This window comes from Ammodytes marinus (assembly GCF_949987685.1).
Source record: "Ammodytes marinus genome assembly, chromosome: 19".
NCBI lineage: Eukaryota > Metazoa > Chordata > Actinopteri > Uranoscopiformes > Ammodytidae > Ammodytes > Ammodytes marinus.
In genome coordinates this window covers 12,877,116-12,894,834 of record NC_137223.1, presented here as the reverse complement: position 1 = coordinate 12,894,834, position 17,719 = coordinate 12,877,116, and the positions used below count along the sequence as shown (strand labels likewise).

At 42.1% G+C, this 17,719-nt stretch overlaps 1 protein-coding gene across 3 annotated transcripts; it reads right to left on the bottom strand.

Annotated features, from left to right (window-relative positions):
• Window positions 1-259: 259 nt before the first annotated feature.
• ncoa7b (nuclear receptor coactivator 7b) lies at window positions 260-17,425 on the bottom strand. 3 transcript variants are annotated; one of them, XM_080047605.1, is made up of 17 exons: window positions 17,389-17,425; window positions 16,181-16,340; window positions 9,749-9,906; window positions 7,982-8,055; window positions 7,135-7,242; window positions 6,918-7,022; window positions 6,175-6,300; window positions 5,836-6,020; window positions 5,003-5,157; window positions 3,898-4,473; window positions 3,542-3,713; window positions 3,236-3,383; window positions 2,273-2,398; window positions 1,999-2,151; window positions 1,568-1,663; window positions 1,410-1,483; window positions 260-995 (listed from the first exon to the last, which is right to left on the bottom strand). In XM_080047605.1, the coding sequence occupies exons 2-17, from the start codon at window positions 16,216-16,218 to the stop codon at window positions 860-862; spliced, it is 2,430 nt and encodes an 809-aa protein (XP_079903731.1). In that variant the 5' UTR covers window positions 16,219-16,340; window positions 17,389-17,425; the 3' UTR covers window positions 260-859. The 3 variants fall into 3 exon arrangements, with proteins under 3 accessions (XP_079903731.1, XP_079903730.1, XP_079903732.1); XM_080047604.1 differs by lacking the exon at window positions 17,389-17,425 and adding an exon at window positions 16,934-17,061; XM_080047606.1 differs by lacking the exon at window positions 17,389-17,425 and adding an exon at window positions 16,751-16,854.
• Between the last annotated feature and the right edge of the window lie 294 nt (window positions 17,426-17,719).

Below are 17,719 nucleotides of genomic sequence, written 5' to 3'. Positions count from 1 at the left end.
ATATATGAAATTAAAAATACAACATGTTCAGTCATTGCAAACACTTCCTGGCTTTAAAAACCGTATTCTGGATTATACAGGGAAAAATGAAAACCTTATGATGAGGAAATTCAATGGAACGTGCTCATTCAGTTCACGGCCATTCGGGGGAAGTGCAACTCTTCCATTGTAAACAATTAAAAAATATTTATTTGAAACTTAATTCAACAGTGGAGGATACAAAAAGGTCCCCCTGGCTATTCCGTCCTTCCTTCTTGAAGTTTGAAATTCATTGAGTCATATATAAAAAAAAAATTAAATAAAAAAAGGAAAAGACCATTACGAAATCTCTTCAATCCATAATCCTTGCACATTCCTAAACATACTAATATCAACCATGAACTCTGGACAAACACATTTATGGCATTATGGGATACCTTGTTCTTTCATACACAGTTCAAAATCCGCTCTTTTATGGGTGTTTTAGCTCAACAGTTACACCAGGGGCCTTCCTCTTCACTCTCTCCACATATGCTTAAGGTGGTTAGGCAGTCTGCATGCTGGGGAAGCTGGAGGCGTTGACAGGTGTCTTAAGCAGCCAATGAACTGAGAGAAACAACATTTTCTTCACACTCCCCACCTTTTAAGGAACGATGACCCAGACATAAACTGGCCAACCTTACCTGCGGGTCAAACCCACCTCTAAGAACGGGCTACAGAAGACTTCACGTTCTGTTTTGAGGCAACGTAACAACGCGCTCTCCGTCCTCTCTCGCACACCATTAAGTTTCATTGTGGGGTAGTTTGCCCTCCCAGGGGTGCGTATTAGGACTTGGGAAGGGGGAGGGTGTGAATGTAGAAGTAGCTGGAGCAGGGGAGGCTACTCGAAGCTCCACACCTCCAAACTGTGGATCCTGAAGTCTTGCTGGGCAGAAAGTGGCTGGTTGTTGAAGGTGGAGCATTTAGTGGTGGTGCCCCGGTACAACTCGGCGTCCAGCCACAGACCCAGCTGACCTCTGTGGAGGAAGGGGATGAAAAGGTTAGAAGACTGGTGTACTTAAACGCATTAAAAAAGGTGGAGTCAGCAATTCTGGAAAACCGATGTTGTCCAAATCAGTGAATATCTCCTCACTATCCGTTACCTGTACATACTGTGTAAGCGGTGGGAAAAAAAATTCAGTGTTTATACACAGCCTAGGCTCCATAAACAGGCCTGTTGCTAGCCAAGATGACCCCCCTTTGTTTGCATACCCATTTACAGAGCCTAGGCTGAGTATTAGCACTGGATTTTTTTCCCAGCACACATAACAGACAGGTTGCAGATTGTGGGGAGATATTCACCTATTTTGAAAAAAAGGCATTCTCCAAATTGCTGACAGCCCCTTTAAACTCACTAGGAATTTTACAGTGCAGCTGGTTGATCTACTCACCCTCCTCCTCCCATCTGCAGAGAATCTGTATTGCCCTTCACAAAGTAGGAATTCTCCCCCGTCCAGCGGTACACCTGAAAATACAGCGCAAACAATGCTTGGTATTGTTGTTTGTGGAATAAAGCCAATCACCCAAACTAAAGTGCCTCAGTACGAACCTTGATCTCGGGACAGAAGCTGTAGAGGAATGTCTCTCCTGTGCCGTAGCAGTATTCACTCACTCGGAACGGATCAGTCGAGAACGCCCCAAATATCTGCAACAAGAAGAGGCAAAGTACATTAAAAGAAAAAAAATAGTCATAGACAGGCTGAAATGGTTTTAACTTGTTGGTAAAAGCCCCATGTGAATTTTCACAGCTATAGTAAATCTGAGGTCGTATTGTCTATCAGAGTATTTTTTCATATTACCACAAGGAGTCGGAAAGTACGATTTTTTTTTTTAGATAATACACAGGGCTGTAACTCCATGAACATCCAAAACCCCATGGGCTGCTCTCGGGAGGTGTGACTTAGCTAATAAAATAAGTATCCAGCCCCTGAGTATTTTAACCATACCATTTACGAATAGAAATCAGACCCTAAAATCTACCTGGTTATCCATGTCTTTGATGACCAGCAGTACAGGACTGTCCACATTTGCCAGGCTCCTGTACAGAGTCTTCAGGCTGGTCCCGTGCTTCTCAGTGCTGTAGGCCAGTCTCCAGAGGTAACCCTGCACACGGGCTGGCAGGCGACAGCCAAGCTGGGGGGCAAACACAACATCAGAATATAAAAGGCATGATGATTTCTTCCCCAAATTTCAAATCACTTTCTTGTCACAATGTGGGTAAGCTTCAAGAATCTGGTTTAAATGTAAAAGTTACCTTCTCGGTGTGTGTGTCCTGCAGCAGGTCACTGCCGTCACCGAGAACGGGCAGCGCATCCGTAGACAATTCTCCGTCACAGCTGCTGAAACTCTGCCTACGTTTAGCCTCATCTATGGTGATGATCTAGGAGCAAAACAAGCATTAAAGCAAGTCAAATAGGAATCAAAGACAGAGAGGCCATCGTCTGTTCAAAATTTGGCATCCGGCATATATTCTTGAGAACGCTTGTTGTCAAAAGCACTTTATGTCAAAATCAGTGAATATCTATAGTCATGATCTGCTACCTGTCCGTACTAGTGTGCACTGAAAATAAAATCTGGTTTTAATACACAGCCTAGACTCTGTAAAAAGGCATGTTGCTACCTACAGTGGGCCACTTTTGTTTAAAATGGTAAATGGATTCCACTTATATAGCGCTTTTCCCTGGTTTTTCACAGACTCAAAGCGCTTTACATTGTTTTGTACACATTCACCTAATCACACACACATTCATACACCGATAGCAGCAGCTACCACGCAGGGTGCAAGCTAACTATCGGGAGCAATTTGGGGTTCAATGTCTTGCCCAGGGACACTTCGACATGTGGCAGGTAGGCGGGGGATCGAACCTCCGACCCTGCACACCAGAGGCAAACTCCCTACCCACTTTGCCACTGCCGCCCCAAACCCTTTACAAACCCTTTGTTTAAATACCAGTTTACAGAGCCCATGCTTTGTATTAACACCAGATTTTTTTCTCAGCGGATACAGTACGGACAGGTAGTAGTGGATTATTATTATTATTATTATTAGGAAATGTTCACCGATTTTTAAAAGAAATTACTTTGACAACAAGCATTCTCCAGAATCGACTGACTCCACCTTTAAATAAAAATCTACTGAAGGTCTCAAACCAAAGTAACTGTTGCAATAGGTTTTATTCTGTGATGCAAACAGAGGGGAGGTGACGACTGAGCTTACCTCCCAGCTGCAGGACGCAGGCTCACTGAAGAAGTTATCTATCATGTCCAGCTCATCTTTCTCCACCACTACAAAGCCCTGCTCTCTGGCCTCCTTCCCGTACACATCTGGAGACCACTGGACAAAAAATGCATACAGATGGTCCACCCTGGAAAACGCACACACAAACAAACACAAAATATATAGTGGATTAGAAAAACAAAAAAAAGCACTTTGCTTGCCGACACCCATTGCAGTTCTCTCTTTTTCAAATCCCCATGACAAAGCACTGAGTGTTCTTAATGTAAGAGCTCGTCATCCTCTCACCGTTCTTGTGGCACAGCAAACCAGTACTCCGGCTGTTTCCCCCGACCTCCAAACGAGTGGGCGGGACTAGGGCTCAACCCGGAGGCGAAGGACTTCCTCATTGGCTTTCCCACTTTGAAGCACAGGAACATTGGTGGGTTTTTACTCCTCTCCTCTGTTGGCAAAAGCATGTCTGCAGAGAGACAGAGAAAAAGGGAGCCTGGTCGGTTTAATGCTAAAGTTTCATTCTAGGACCTGGGGACACGTCAGGGAGAGAAAAAAATTTCTGACATTTACCATGTAAAATGTCCAATAAGTACAACAGTAAAAACAATACAATGTGCCAATAGGTTTATTATGTAGGTCATAGTTCCTACCTTCTATTGGAGCCTGCATCTTCTCAAGCAGCCACGACTTCACCTCTGCCTGGTAGCTTTTCCTGTGTCTCTCCTCCTCACTGAGTTCAGCGCCGCCCGCTGGTGCGACTGGGCTTCGCCTTATAGGAGTAGAGTTACCACGAACCTCCACAACCTCCCTCAGGCTCAGGAATTTTTGGTCCACTTGTGCGCCGATTATTTTATCATGTGCACCATTTAGCAGCTCCTCTGTCCCTTTAGGTTTCATGTCTTTGGTTTCAGTGACCTCTTGGCATGCAGATTTATCCCCACGTTTGTCAGTCTCAGAGGAGGATTGTATGGACTCCCCGTCCTCGATGGAGCTGTTCTGAGCTAAGCCCTCGTCCTCCTCCTCGTCCAGCTTCCCTTTAGTCGGACCGGGCAGCGACTTGTCCTGGAAGGCTCCCACCTCCAGGCAGCCCGGCTCCTGTTCCCGTGGGTCGACGCCGGCAACACTTGGGGTTTTGGCGGACGTGCCCTCAGCCTCTTCGGAGGTCATGTTGACGGTGGGCTCCAGTTCTGTGAATCCTTCGTCCGACGGAGACTTCTCTGTGCTCCCTGGTATTCAGAAGATGTTCAATATCAACACAGTTTCAATATATCAATCTTCAGATTTAAAAAAAACACAGTTACCCTACCAACAGTCCAAAATCCAAAAAGGGAACCAAATTTACCAAGAAATATTCACATATATGAGAAGCAGGAACCAGTGAAGCATTTTTCTCACAAAATTACCTTAACAATTAAATCATGATCAAGATTGTCTGTCAAAAGACACAATTTTTTTTAAATAAATAATGGTTTCACCTATATTTCATACTCAATTCTCATTAACAGTAATTAAAATGAAACTTCAATTTTAGAGCTGAATTTGATCATTCATGAGGCACTTTCCTTCAATATGCAGCCGCTTAACCCACCCCCCATTTAAACAGATATACATAGTTGTTAAATCAACAACAACAAAAAGGTGTAACCAAGAAATCAAACCATTTGGAATTAAATTAATAAATTGCTGGAGATCACTTTGGGGCTTTGGCTCTGCATGGTTCACAACACTTGTGGACACTAGATGACAGGACGTTACCGGTCTCTGAGAGGGTTGATTCGATGTCGTCCAAGATGATTGGCCGCTTGGGATCGAGAGCTTCATAGCGGCTGAAGGGGTTGAGATCTCGCTCGGACGGCAGCTGCTCCCACTCGCCGGGCCTGTACACAGGACACAAATCCTCGGGTAGGTCTCTGTGGGGTCACCGGAGCGAGCCACATATACCACACCGCAAACCAGGATTGAAAAAGAAAAAGGGGAAAAAAGAACAAAAGAAAAAAAGAAAGTCCAACAGAAATTATAAATGATACAAAACTTAAAGAACAAAATGAAACGTGATGTAAAAACAGCAAATTAATCAAAAATATTAAATTGAGGCTTTTAAAAGTTGGAGTCAGCGATTCTAGAGAACGCTCGTTGTCAAAATCACTTTTTTTTAATCAAAATCAGTGAATATCTCCTGTGATCCGCTACCTGTCCGTGCTGTGTGTGTGCTGAAAAAAACCCTAGACTCTATAAACTGTTATGTTGACAAAGGGTATGTAAACAAAAGGGGCCCACCGTAGCTAGCTACATGCTGGATCATGAGTAGATATTCAGTGATTTTGACGCGTTTTCTCTAGAATCGTTGACTCCGCCTTTAACCCAGAACTAAACAAAAGTGCTTCGTAGATCAAACAAAGGGATGTGGTAAAGAGGCAAATGTGAAAAGTCCTGACAATCGAAAGTGCTTTGTACAAAGTACAAACGGCTTTATTCTTGACAAGAACCAAGTAAACAGAAACAGAAAAGAGGAACCAGAGCTGAGGAGTGGAAGGAGTTCAGTTACTAAAGAGGGACGTAAGGAAAGCGCGGCGGTTGGCGGCTCTTACGAGGGCGGGGCATCTTTGAGCTTCATGCGCGACACGTCGTCATACAGTGCCACAGAGACCACCTCCTCCATGGGACAGATCAGGCCATACTCCTCACAGCCATTCTCGATCACCAGCGGGTCAGACTTATGGGGGTCGAACATGATGTTGTTGGGGGTCACGATCAGCACGCCTCCCACCACTCCCTACAGCAACAAAAATAACACACATAGACACATGGCATCCAGGTCAAGTTGGATACAACTTGAATGAACTAACATGAGACACACACACACACACGCTTAACAATGTGGATTTGTAGAAAGATTAAGGATATAAAATGTGGACCAGGTTTCTCACCATGCCGTCAGTAAAGTATTTGCAGCTCATCTTGATGAACTTGACCGTTGCCGGGCTGTCGTCCTCAGAGTTTGGGGAGAGCTCGCGACGGATGGAATTTGCTGACGTGCGGTTTGAAAAGCCATCCTGCAGGAAGTTCAGAGAACTGAATATTACCCTGGCATTGAATACAGCTTGTTATAAAGATTGTAATGACCAGGTGGCCCCCAGAATAAGACATCTGTTAACACTTTATAAAATAATTGCCCAATGCTGGTACATTAAAGCTATAGTGTGTAATGTTTTTCTACAAATGAATGTCGGTTACATTCACGCCATCGCCAAACGAGTTGACACTAAGTTCATTAAGCCTATCAGCTCCACAAAACTCTGTTTTTCTCAGTGTGGCAGCTTTTACAAACTGGTGTCACCACACAACACTGGCGCAGAGCTCAGAAAAATCCATTGAAGCGTCCAAGAAATGTTTCAGTTGTTGATTGTTGAAAAACCTGGATATATTGCAGAAGGCATACAATCCATGCATAATCGCTTGGCTTACCTAATGTAGAAGCACAGACAGTGCTGTTGTAATTCCTTGCAATTCCTCATGGGGGCAACAGAAGTTATGCACCATAGCTTTAAATACCCTTCTATTGTAAAAACTATTCTAGTCTACAATGTTACACACATAGACAATGCAATTGGTAATACTGTGTAACACACCACACACTCTAAGACAACATAATACATCCTATTATACTCACATGGGAGGCGTTCTCTGACACACCATTTGTGAAGGAGGGATCTGATGAACAGGTAGAAGACTTTGGCTCTTCTTCTGTCTGGCTCACGTCAGGGACAAACAGCTTCTGTAATAATAATAATAATGATGATGATGATGATGATGATGATGATGATGATGATGATGATGATGGACAGCAAATGGTCAGCAGGTCAGACGCGGTGGCTGGAGTGACTCACCTGACCAGGGTAGACGCTGCGAGAGTAAAGCTTGTTGAGCTGGACCAGTTTGTTTGGGGTGACATTGAACTTTAGTGCGATGCTGTTGAGTGAATCATTTGGTCCCACCTGTAACCAAGACATGAAACGTGACGCAAACTGAAACCTCTCTGCTCACAGGTCCGTGTGTTAAAGGTGTAGTCAGCGATTCTGGAGAACGCGTGTTGTCAAAGTCCCTTTTTGTCAAAATAATTTAATATCTCCTCTTGACTCACTACCTGTCCGTATGAAAAAAAATCCAGTGTTATTATGGTCTTACCACCCCCTCCGCCGGGGGTGGTAAGATGGCCTAGAGGAAAGGTGGCCGACCAGTAACCGTGAGGTCGCTGGTTCGATCCCCGGCACCGGACAGGAGGGTGTTAGTTGTAAAACTAGCAGAGGCTGGTATTACGTCTACGGTGCCCACCATCTCTACCATTGTGTACTTGAGCAAGACACTTAACCCCAAACTGCTCCAGGGGCGCTGTACTGCGGCTGACCCTGCGCTCTGACCCCCTCCGAAGTGTGGTAACTTGAGAGGGGATATGCGAAAAGACAACTTTCAATGTAACCAACCATTGACTAATAAAGTAACTTAACTTAACTTAATAAAGTAACTAATAAAGTAACTTAACTTACATCCAATGCTCTGTAAACTGGCATGTAAAAAAAGGTGTCCCACCATAGCTTGCCTCATGCCCGTTTATAGAGCCTATAGGCTTTGTAGCGGATCACAAGGAGATATTCACTGATTTTGGAAAAAAAGCATTCTCCAGAGTTGATGACTTCACCTTTAATTTAAATATGTCATCTCTGCACTTTTGCTCACAATGAACTCCACTGTCCCAGGTGGCCTCTTCTTCTCCTTCTTCTTCGCAGCATTGTCACTTTTACAGCTGTCATCTAAGAGGAAAACAGAATATGACAAAAGGAGTTTGCAGACTGAGGACAATGGAAAACAAAACAGTTATTCTTGGTAGAGATTAATATATGTTAACATGCTATCCATATAGAAAATATTGCAAATAACCCAGCAACTTTAAGTCCCTCCCAACAAACAGTGGAAATGAAAACAGCATCGGATGTACAAAGATGATCTTCTAAATATCCTGTGGTCAATGGCCTCTTCAGTCAGTAGTACCAGTACTGGTTTGTCATTATCCAGGCTTTAAAGCACTGCCCTGTACATGCTGAAGCAGTTAAACTACACAAACAATCTGACCATTGTAGTAGACACAGGCCCACAGTCAGCACTTTCTCCTGGCCAAGAACACAGAAGCTATTAGCGTAGCACTCCCTGGCTGAGGCGTTACACCACTGCCTCCTCCGTGGTAAACAGAGAGTATGACTAAGCATTGGAGGGCCAAACCCCGACTGCATCTGCTCTTTGTGAACACTGTTGTTTATTCACCGGATTAATACTGGTCATAAGGTAATATTCTATGAAGCATTGCAGGCTTTGGACATATAACCTTAAGGGGGTTGGTAAGGGATGGTTGATATGTCATATTTGATTTGAAAGGCTCCAGTTAACAATGCTGTACAGTTGCAGAGTTTACACAGCTGGCTGCTACACTGCAACCATAGACTGTATACATGTGACAAGAGTCCATTATCAAGTTCAATATAAAGGAGTTGATGATTTACGCTACATGCAAACCCAGTCCTGATGATAGCGAGAAACAATGCTCATATTGCGGCATTCAATGAAGGCAAACGGTAGAACACCAATTTTAAAGCACGTATTAAAACTGCACATCACTCGGGAGTCTTATTAGTAATACCTTACATTTTTATTGTCGGTTAGATTAACTTTATTGTTGGATTAATATGAAGCCTAATATTACAAAAAGTTGACATCAAATTATTATCATTTAATTTCAGCACTTTTTTTACGATATTTAAAAAAAATATATATATTTATTTTTCAAACTTTCAGAGTCATACCATTGGCAGAAATGCTACTTTCTCAACTAGGATTTTAAGTTTAAGGGCATCATAGTATTTCCATTGCGATTTTAAAAGTACCATCAACTCCTAGTGGTCCCAAGTTTTGCAAATACAGCGCCTTGAAAGTAATCTCAAACTGTAAAACAGTACAGGATAAAGGTTATGCAACTTCCCGTTTAAAACTGCTGAGGTTTGCCAAAACAGAAGACCCTTGTGCAGCACATCCGTTGGGTAATTGTCATTTCAAATCACAGAGGAAGGGGAATACAAATTGACATTGACAGTAATACCACTCTGTTGACATATTGCTTGGGAATATACAGAGGGAAGCAACAGTTAATGTTTACAAAAACAATAAACTTGATTTTGCCCTGGTGTGCCTTTAGTTTAAAACTCAAAATAGTCAGATTACCAACAAATACTATTTACACCAGAAGTACCCAGCACAGAGTGGTACCAGTTCTGGAGGTGGCATTGATGATAAACTGAAAAATGCAGATTGCATTAAATAACATACATGAATGCTATTTAATGGTGCAAAATCTCTGAATTATATGCGTTTAAATGATTGTTTATCTTAAGTATGAGATAAGGCTGAAAAAGCCAGCTCTTTCACTCCTCTGTGAGGTCCTAATGCAGGCTTTACCTGAGCCTGCAGATGGCGTTGCCGCTATTATCTGCGGGTCTGTCTTCTCTTTGGGGTCGCCATCATTAGGGATGTCTGGACAGGAGATGATGACCGGGTTCTGCTCGTTCACAGCCTTGTCTGATTGGCTCTGCTTGAGCTGTCTCCGCCTCTTCAGCCTATTGGGATTGAGCCGGGGGAGACGCACAAATTATTCACATCTACTAATTAAGTAAAATATGGTCACCTTTGTTCTAACAGACTCAACTCAACTCTCTATGTCCACAGCCATATAGTTGAAACATTTTAATGCCATACCTGACGACCTTTTCAGGATAAAACATTTATTGAAAACAAACATTTAAAATAATGTAACTAACCCCTTCACAATGGCCAATGATAAATGTAGGGCTTCATTCTAGAATATACACACATACTGTTATTTTAAGCCTTGGTTATGATTAGTTTCACAATGGCAGTTTTCAGGCTCACTATGGCCGAGTCATTTGAAAACTTCAGAGGCCGTCTAGGATTGGAACTTCTACCGTTTTTATTGTGCAGCAGTATGTATAAAAGCAGTGAAAGAGGACATAGACCAGCAGCGATCCAGAACTAGAACAACCTGTCAGACAGACATGGCTCCATTTACCCTGAAACACTGGGATCTGTCCAATCAGGAAAGCCTAAACCCATCCAACAGTGCCAGGGTTCAAGTTGAAATGAGACAATAATTTATGAGGTAAATGATGGTGGTGGATTGGCCTTCAAAGTGTTAAGAGACAAGTTAATAATCCTCCTCATCAACTTTCTCTAGATAAACTTTTTGAATTCCTTCATAACCAGCGAAGTCTGGGCCACATATCTGAAATCACGTCACATCCTCTAAGCCACTTGCTCAGTCGTTTACTGCTTTAAAAGATCAGCTGAGCTTTAAGTGTGTCTTTATGTTTACTTGCTGTTCTTTCCTCTCTTACATACCGTTCCCCCCGTTTAATCATTTATAGGTACGGCCCGGGAATGCTGTAATGGCATCTCCAGGCCCTGTTGGGGTTCAGTAAGGGGGAGGGACGCTGCAGTGCAGAAAACCCCCCAAGGGTTAGCGGTGCACTTAAAGACACCCCGCTGAAACTTTCAGTGAGGATATCAGTACATTAAGAAAAGATAAGACCAAATTGGGTTATCATGGGCATTGAGTGATAGGGTAGATTTGCCCTGCAGAGCCCCTCGGAAATGAAGAATAAATAAAAAAACGAGAAGGCAAGCGCTTTAAGTGTTCAAGTGCCTTAATGGAAAGATAAGAGCGGGTCGATAAGGCTGCAGACAGACAGAGTTCAGACCTGTCTCACAGCCTCGAGTCACTCTACCACTCTAAACTGATGCACACACAGCTGGTATAGTGAACTCAAGAATTTGCAGACACGCTCTCAACTGCACTGTCCGTTTCGCCAGGGGCATTCTGCAGAATATGCTAATCACTCTCACACTCGTCTTGTCATTTTTATCCTACCCCTCTCGTCTCTAGCTTTCAGTTTGTAACCAGTTTATCCACTCCCAGCACATACTGAGTATGTATAGAATAAAATACAAGAAAAATAACAAAAACAATATCCTATAGGGGAGAGTGGCCTAAGTTGTGCAACTTTTCACTCAAAGTGACTTTAAAGTAAGGCATTGACAGTAAAGTCTCCAACTCAAATATGTACATATATTTCAGGGTGTTGTGCATCCCTGGCAATAAAAACTTTGAATCTGGAATAAACTGTTGAAAAAATATAGCTTTCGGAAAAAAAGTTGTCTTGATGCACAACTTGCCCCCGATGTGGTGTAAGTTGTGCGATTGGAGAGAATACCATGGGGTGAATTGTGCCATTGATATATATCTCATAAACTGTAATGCAAGACAAATCCATTAGACAATCACTTATTTAAGGTGTATTTAAAGTAAATAAAGTAAATAGTTGACAAAGATTGAAGGACAATTTTCTTAAACAAGGCCTAGCAGATCTAATGGTTTTACCTGCAAAGCTCACAATGACAAAGTCACCATCATCATCTTTCTGGCCATCTGAACTCTCATCAGTGGTGTCGTTAAGTGGAATTGAGATGTCACTCTCTTCTGAGCTACTGTAGACAATCACTTTCTTTTGGTGACCAGCGTATACAGCCATGCCACTGGCACAACTCTCAGAAATGTACTTTGCACTAGTTGCTCCGTGCTTGTGGAACCAACTGCCACCTGACAAATGTGATTCCCCTACATTTCTGCCTTTTAAATCAAGGCTCAAAACCCATATGTACACCCTGGTGTTTCCTCCCCATTAACTATCTTACCTCTGCACTACTATCTGTGTTTATGTGAATGTATGGGCTTTACGTCTTTTATTTCGGTTATTGTTATTTTACCTTCATTGCTTACCTACTGAATGCACTATGTACAGCACTTTGGACAGTGCAAACTGTCATAAATGTGCTTTTATAAATACATTTTACTTACTTACTTACTTATAACTCACCCAAGCCCTTTGGCACAAGTCACCCCAATCCCAGAAATTTGGATAATAAGCATGATGCAGCAATTTAGGGCTGACATCGTGCTAACTGTATAGACTCAAAATGTAGCATACCAAAGCACTAAAACATGTCTCAAATGTTTTCAAACTTGTCTATAATTGTTCAGACACGTGTAATCAAAAAACCTTGATCATGGAAATTTTACTTTGAAAGGCAAAACACAGTTTTTTGAGCTTAAATGTGCTTAAATCTTATTCCTTGTGTCTCCCTTCTTTACAGGATGAGTCAAATGGATGGCTCTTCTTAAATATGTGGTGTAGTGGGAGATTTTGCATATAATATATATCTGGACTCTGATATTGGAATGCTTACTTAGCCATTGTTTTATATAGACTTATAAGTGTAATTGGATATATTGCATGTTGTTTGTGACTGAAACTGAGATGTAGATTGCCCAACGACCACTCGGACAGCCACGCCTATGGTTAACTTATGCACAATTACTCTGTCTGTTCTTCTATTGTCCTATGCCCAAACTCCTCCCATGGTTAAGTTATGTACATTAGAACTGTCTGCCTCTCTACCTGTCTCCCCTTCGAACCATTGTTAGACGCCTCCCCCCCTGGGGGGCAGATGTTCCTTAAATACATGACGTTTTAAGGAAGAATTGGTCACTCTTGCTCATACAATCTCTGTGTCTGTATTAGTGACCTCTCCGCGGAGATCCTTGCTGTATGATTGAAATAAAACCTAATGCTACTATTAACGTATCACGATTGCCTAATTTTCCCATTACAGTGGTCACATTTCCAATTTCTTCGACGGTTTTCTAGAAACAAGGGGTAGCACAACTTCCAAAATGCACAACTTAGGCCACTCTCCCCTACTCTTCTATTTCAAGGCTTATTTGTGCTTTCACATTGCCAACAACCGACGCTGCTCGTGAACAGAGACTTAAAGCTATAGTGGAAGACTTCTGTTGGCCCTATGAATAATTCTAAGTTATTACAACAACATTGTCAGTACATCTACATGAGATAAGCCTTCGGTGACCATGCATAGATTCTTCAGATTTTTCTGAGCTCCTGCGCCAGTAAACACTGCCATACTGAGAAATACAGAGAGTTATGTGAAGCTGATAGGCTTAATCAACTATGTGTCAACTCGTTTGGCAATGGCTTGAATGTAACTGACATTCAATTATATGAGAAAGTTGGCTGATTTAAGCACATGATTTATACCAATCAACAATTTCTCTCTATGAACCAAAGGTATATAATTAAGCTTTTTTTAAACAATAGCTGATCTTTTTTTCTTATTCATAAACTCAGATATGCACCATTCTTTTTCTATTTTACCTTGTGGTTTTCATCTGTTGTATGTGTATGGTTTTGGTTTAATTTGCTTATTGTGCAATGTTAATGTACAAACATTCTAGATTAATATATGTATCCTATTTGAGCTTGGGCCCGAGGAGGAGAGGCTGTTGCCTAGGCAACAGATAATCAGTATCGCAGTAAACAATAAGGTCTTACTCATTAATATTGTTGTTTGGAGGATGTTCCTGTTTTACTTATATGTTGTTTGCGGGCCTTTTTGCATGAAAACCAATCTCCTTAATCTCACTTATAGGAGACGAGACACTGGTAGGTTTTCCTTCAAGATTGTTCTGGACTGCAACAAACATTTTACCAACAAATCTACAGGTAAAAGAGCTGTAATCATACTTTCCAATGTTTTTTACCTGATCCTGTTGTACACACTTTATTCAGTCTTGGAATTGTCAGAAGCCTTGTAGTAGATTTGTTTTGAACATTGCTTTCTTCATCAAAACATTGCAGGAAATTACCTAACCAGCAGCTAAATCCTCCAGATATTTAACTTTTAACTTGTCAACCTTTCCTACTAATATTCTAGATATATATTTTCCCATGCCCTATCAGGGGAGTGAATACTTACGTGCATTTATTTTGTGTATTCTACTTGATTTTGATACATTTATTGATACATATTTTAATTTTATTAGAGAGAACCTTTGCTATTGTCCGTTGTCAAAATAATGTAACCACATGTAAGGGGTTAATAACTGCTATTGGCAGTGCACTGGACATGTGTACACTGCACAGTGGCCTTTGCTCGGTTTGTCAGGAAGCGAGCTAGCATATGATTCAACTAGCAGGAGAGCTGCATGTTGTAACAGCAGTAGCGGGTTTTGGGAGATAAGGATGATTTTACTTCCTGACATTTTCCGTCACCGACTGTTCATGCAGGCACAGTATGGCTATAGGTCTCTACATAAGCGGAGGTGTGCACACGTCGTACTGTATTTGATGCTCACACATTTTGTTTTGGTTTTTCCTACTGTTTTAGCAGGAAAACAAAATGCCGCCTCTGCCTCCACTTAAAGGCCTGCTTCAACCCATTAAGATGTAATGCCCCTCCCCCAGAATAATTAGAGAGCGAGTGAAACGCGATGCCGTGACAAAACACATTGTCTCTGTAATGTTATATTTCCAACATGAAATGGAATCGTTGAAAAGCACAAAGACAAATTTGGTTTGTACCAGGCTGTCAGCTGAACAAGTAACCTGATACAATAATAAGAAAGAATAGAGCCCATTAGGCTGCTGAGGTGCAGTACCTCACTAGGTTGATATATTGACAGCACACTCATCACGCGACTGCTGCTAATCCCTTAATCAACTCATTCAACCAGTTGGGAACATGTGGCTGTTCCAGCTGAGCTTAGGCCATTAAATTTCATTTTTAAAACCATTTACTTACTTTAAGGCATACAGCAAGCCAAACCTATGTTGTGTAACCTATTTCTCACACTGTGGATGTACTGTTTATTAAGGTAACAGGTCAGGCAAGGATACTAAAAAAGAAAGCGACCAAGAACTATATTCTGGAGTGTGGGTTGTCTATTTTTTGATACATTCAAGCTACATTACACAGTAGAGCAGCCCTTCACATATATCCACTTACTGATCATTTACATTTACTCTGCTCTGTAAGAGAAACTAAATATGATCTGTGCAGACGTCAGAAAAGGACAAATATGCACCGTAGCTGTGACGATCCTCTTCCCACACATTTCCTGCTATCCAGTTTCACAATGCTGCAAAAAAAATCCAATTTGAGGGTCAATTCTGGCAAGTACTCTGACGCATGAAAGGGATTACCTGGAGTCTACATCAACTGGGTGCAGCTCAGATACAGGTGACTTGACAGAGGGGATTTAGGTTTTAGATTCACTAATTATTTATTTCCAATAAATAATTAGTTGATGCAGCTTGACGGCAGAATGTCAAGGTGCAAATGACTGCGCCACACAATGGAAAAAAACAAGTCATCACTCACTTCTGACAAGCAGTGCAGTGAGAACGACCTGCTCATAGAAAGATTTTGGACTTTACCCTGCAGCATGTGACTCCTGGGCCGAGTGACAAGGATGTGACATACATATGACAACAGCCAAAATACTTCCTTTCAACCATAACACATGTTTGCTTAAAGGAACTCCCGCTGAACTGAGAGGTCGACGTACATCACTGATTGAACTTCATGGTAATGGGATATCTGGTAACTAGGCAGTTATTTAAGATGGCTTTTTAACATATTGTTAAAAAAAATATTTGGGCAGAAAACTGACACTGCATTTGCTCTGCAACAATGAAGAAACATTGTGTATCAAGACTCACAATATTGATTAAAAAAAACATGCAGTGACAGGATTTCTGTGCATCACTATAATATATAGCAGAAGCAGACAATCCTCTGTTGTTCTGAATGAGGTTTTTCTACCAATAAAAAGTATGAAACCTGTTTGTCTTAAACATAAAACAAAAAAGCAAAATGTTTTTTTGCTGCATGAAAAAATACCCAAATTAAATGCAAGTGATACAAAAGACAAACACACAGACACTCGGAGTCCCTTACCTGGCAAAATATCCCGGCTTCCTGTCTCTCTTTTCCATCAGGCCAGGCTCCTAAATCTGCATGCAGTCAAACGCATCCATACAAACATCCACACAGTGCATCCAATCCAGCAGACACCACTATTTGGAAAGATGGTCTCTCTCACAGTTTATTTCTTGTCCTGCAAAAAAAAAAGGGGGGGGGGGGGGGTAGGCGAAGGGGGGGTTAGCAGGCTGCCTTCTCATTCACCCAACAACACTCACCATAACAGCAAAAGCCCAATAACTGATGGTGAAGGAGGCTTGTCAGCCCTGAGTGGAGGGCGCTGAAAGCATCCTATAATAAACATGTCAGGCTAGTGAGGCCACAGCTCTTCAGCTGGCAGAGGCTGATCAACGGGATGAGCAAATGCACCATCCATGTGTTCTAAAGACAAATCTGTTTCGAGTTCAAATGTCGCCACAGTAAACACGCGTTTCAATCTGAGTGTTATGCTTCTTTGCAGCAGCAGAGCGTCTATTATTAGCAGCATCAGTTTAGTGAATCCAGTTTGGTGTAGTAAACATTAAGATCATCGCGTGCTACACTCACAGCTAGCAGTAGCATGTGGATTAGGCGAAAACCAAGCAATCGATTGCAAGCATGTTACACATCCCCAAAGGAAGAGAAAATAAAGACAACTGGACTGTATCCACGTGTAGCATTGATGCGTATGTATAACAGATGAGCAGCTAAAGCACAGAAGAAAGGGTTATATTTGAAGCGTTACCCCACCTAGCTACATTTCTTCAGTGTGTAGCAGTCAGCACTGAGCACGCTCGGTGTGATTTCCTCCAATGTCCAATGCCCCGGACCAGCCTCTCCTGGAGGTATGATATAGCAGTAAGAAAACACAGATTTCCTGTCGGCCGCAGCTTTAATGCGAAAACCGTCTGCGCTGCTGCACAAAGTCTAAGCAAACACAGGCAACACAAGCGCAGTAAACAACGTCCAGTCCCCCAGCTGACCCAAACAGCTGATGCTAACCGTGCTTGCTAGCTAGCCACCTTGTTTACAGGACAATAGCAACCTGGAAGAGATGCAATGGATATTTAAAGAAGTGTGGAGGCTAGCGAGGTATTCCCGCGAATGCAACGTGGACCAAACTCCGACGCCAAAAGATTCTAAGCAACGACGCAGTATTCAAACGTTACATTTCGTGTAAAAACAGGTAGCTGCATCTGACATACCTTGCGTGCATCCTTATGGTGCATGAACAGCTAATTGTTCAATCAAGCCTCCTCTTCACTCACTGCGCCCTCTGGTGGTCTCATGTGCTCTGTAAAAACATAGTAAAAAAACACAAGCTCAGTATCTTTGCATTAGTTTGATAATCAGTCGGTAAGATTGACGCTCTTTCAATTTAGCGGAGTTCGTAATATGCCAGTGAGGTAACTATTATTGTAACATATTTTCAACAACATATGTGTTTTTAGAAAGTAAAATAATTATTTTATTTCTGGCAACACAACGTTCCCTGGTGGTCTAGTGGTTAGGATTCGGCGCTCTCACCGCCGCGGC

Excerpts from the sequence above, each read along its gene's own strand:
- ncoa7b (XM_080047605.1), bottom strand. The coding sequence starts at position 16,218 with ATGGAAAAGAGAGACAGGAAGCCGGGATATTTTGCCAG. Across the intron at positions 7,023-7,134 it reads GCAGCGTCTACCCTGGTCAG|AAGCTGTTTGTCCCTGACGT; the intron begins GTGAGTCACTCC and ends TTATTATTACAG. Across the intron at positions 1,484-1,567 it reads GCTTCTGTCCCGAGATCAAG|GTGTACCGCTGGACGGGGGA; the intron begins GTTCGTACTGAG and ends CTGTATTTTCAG.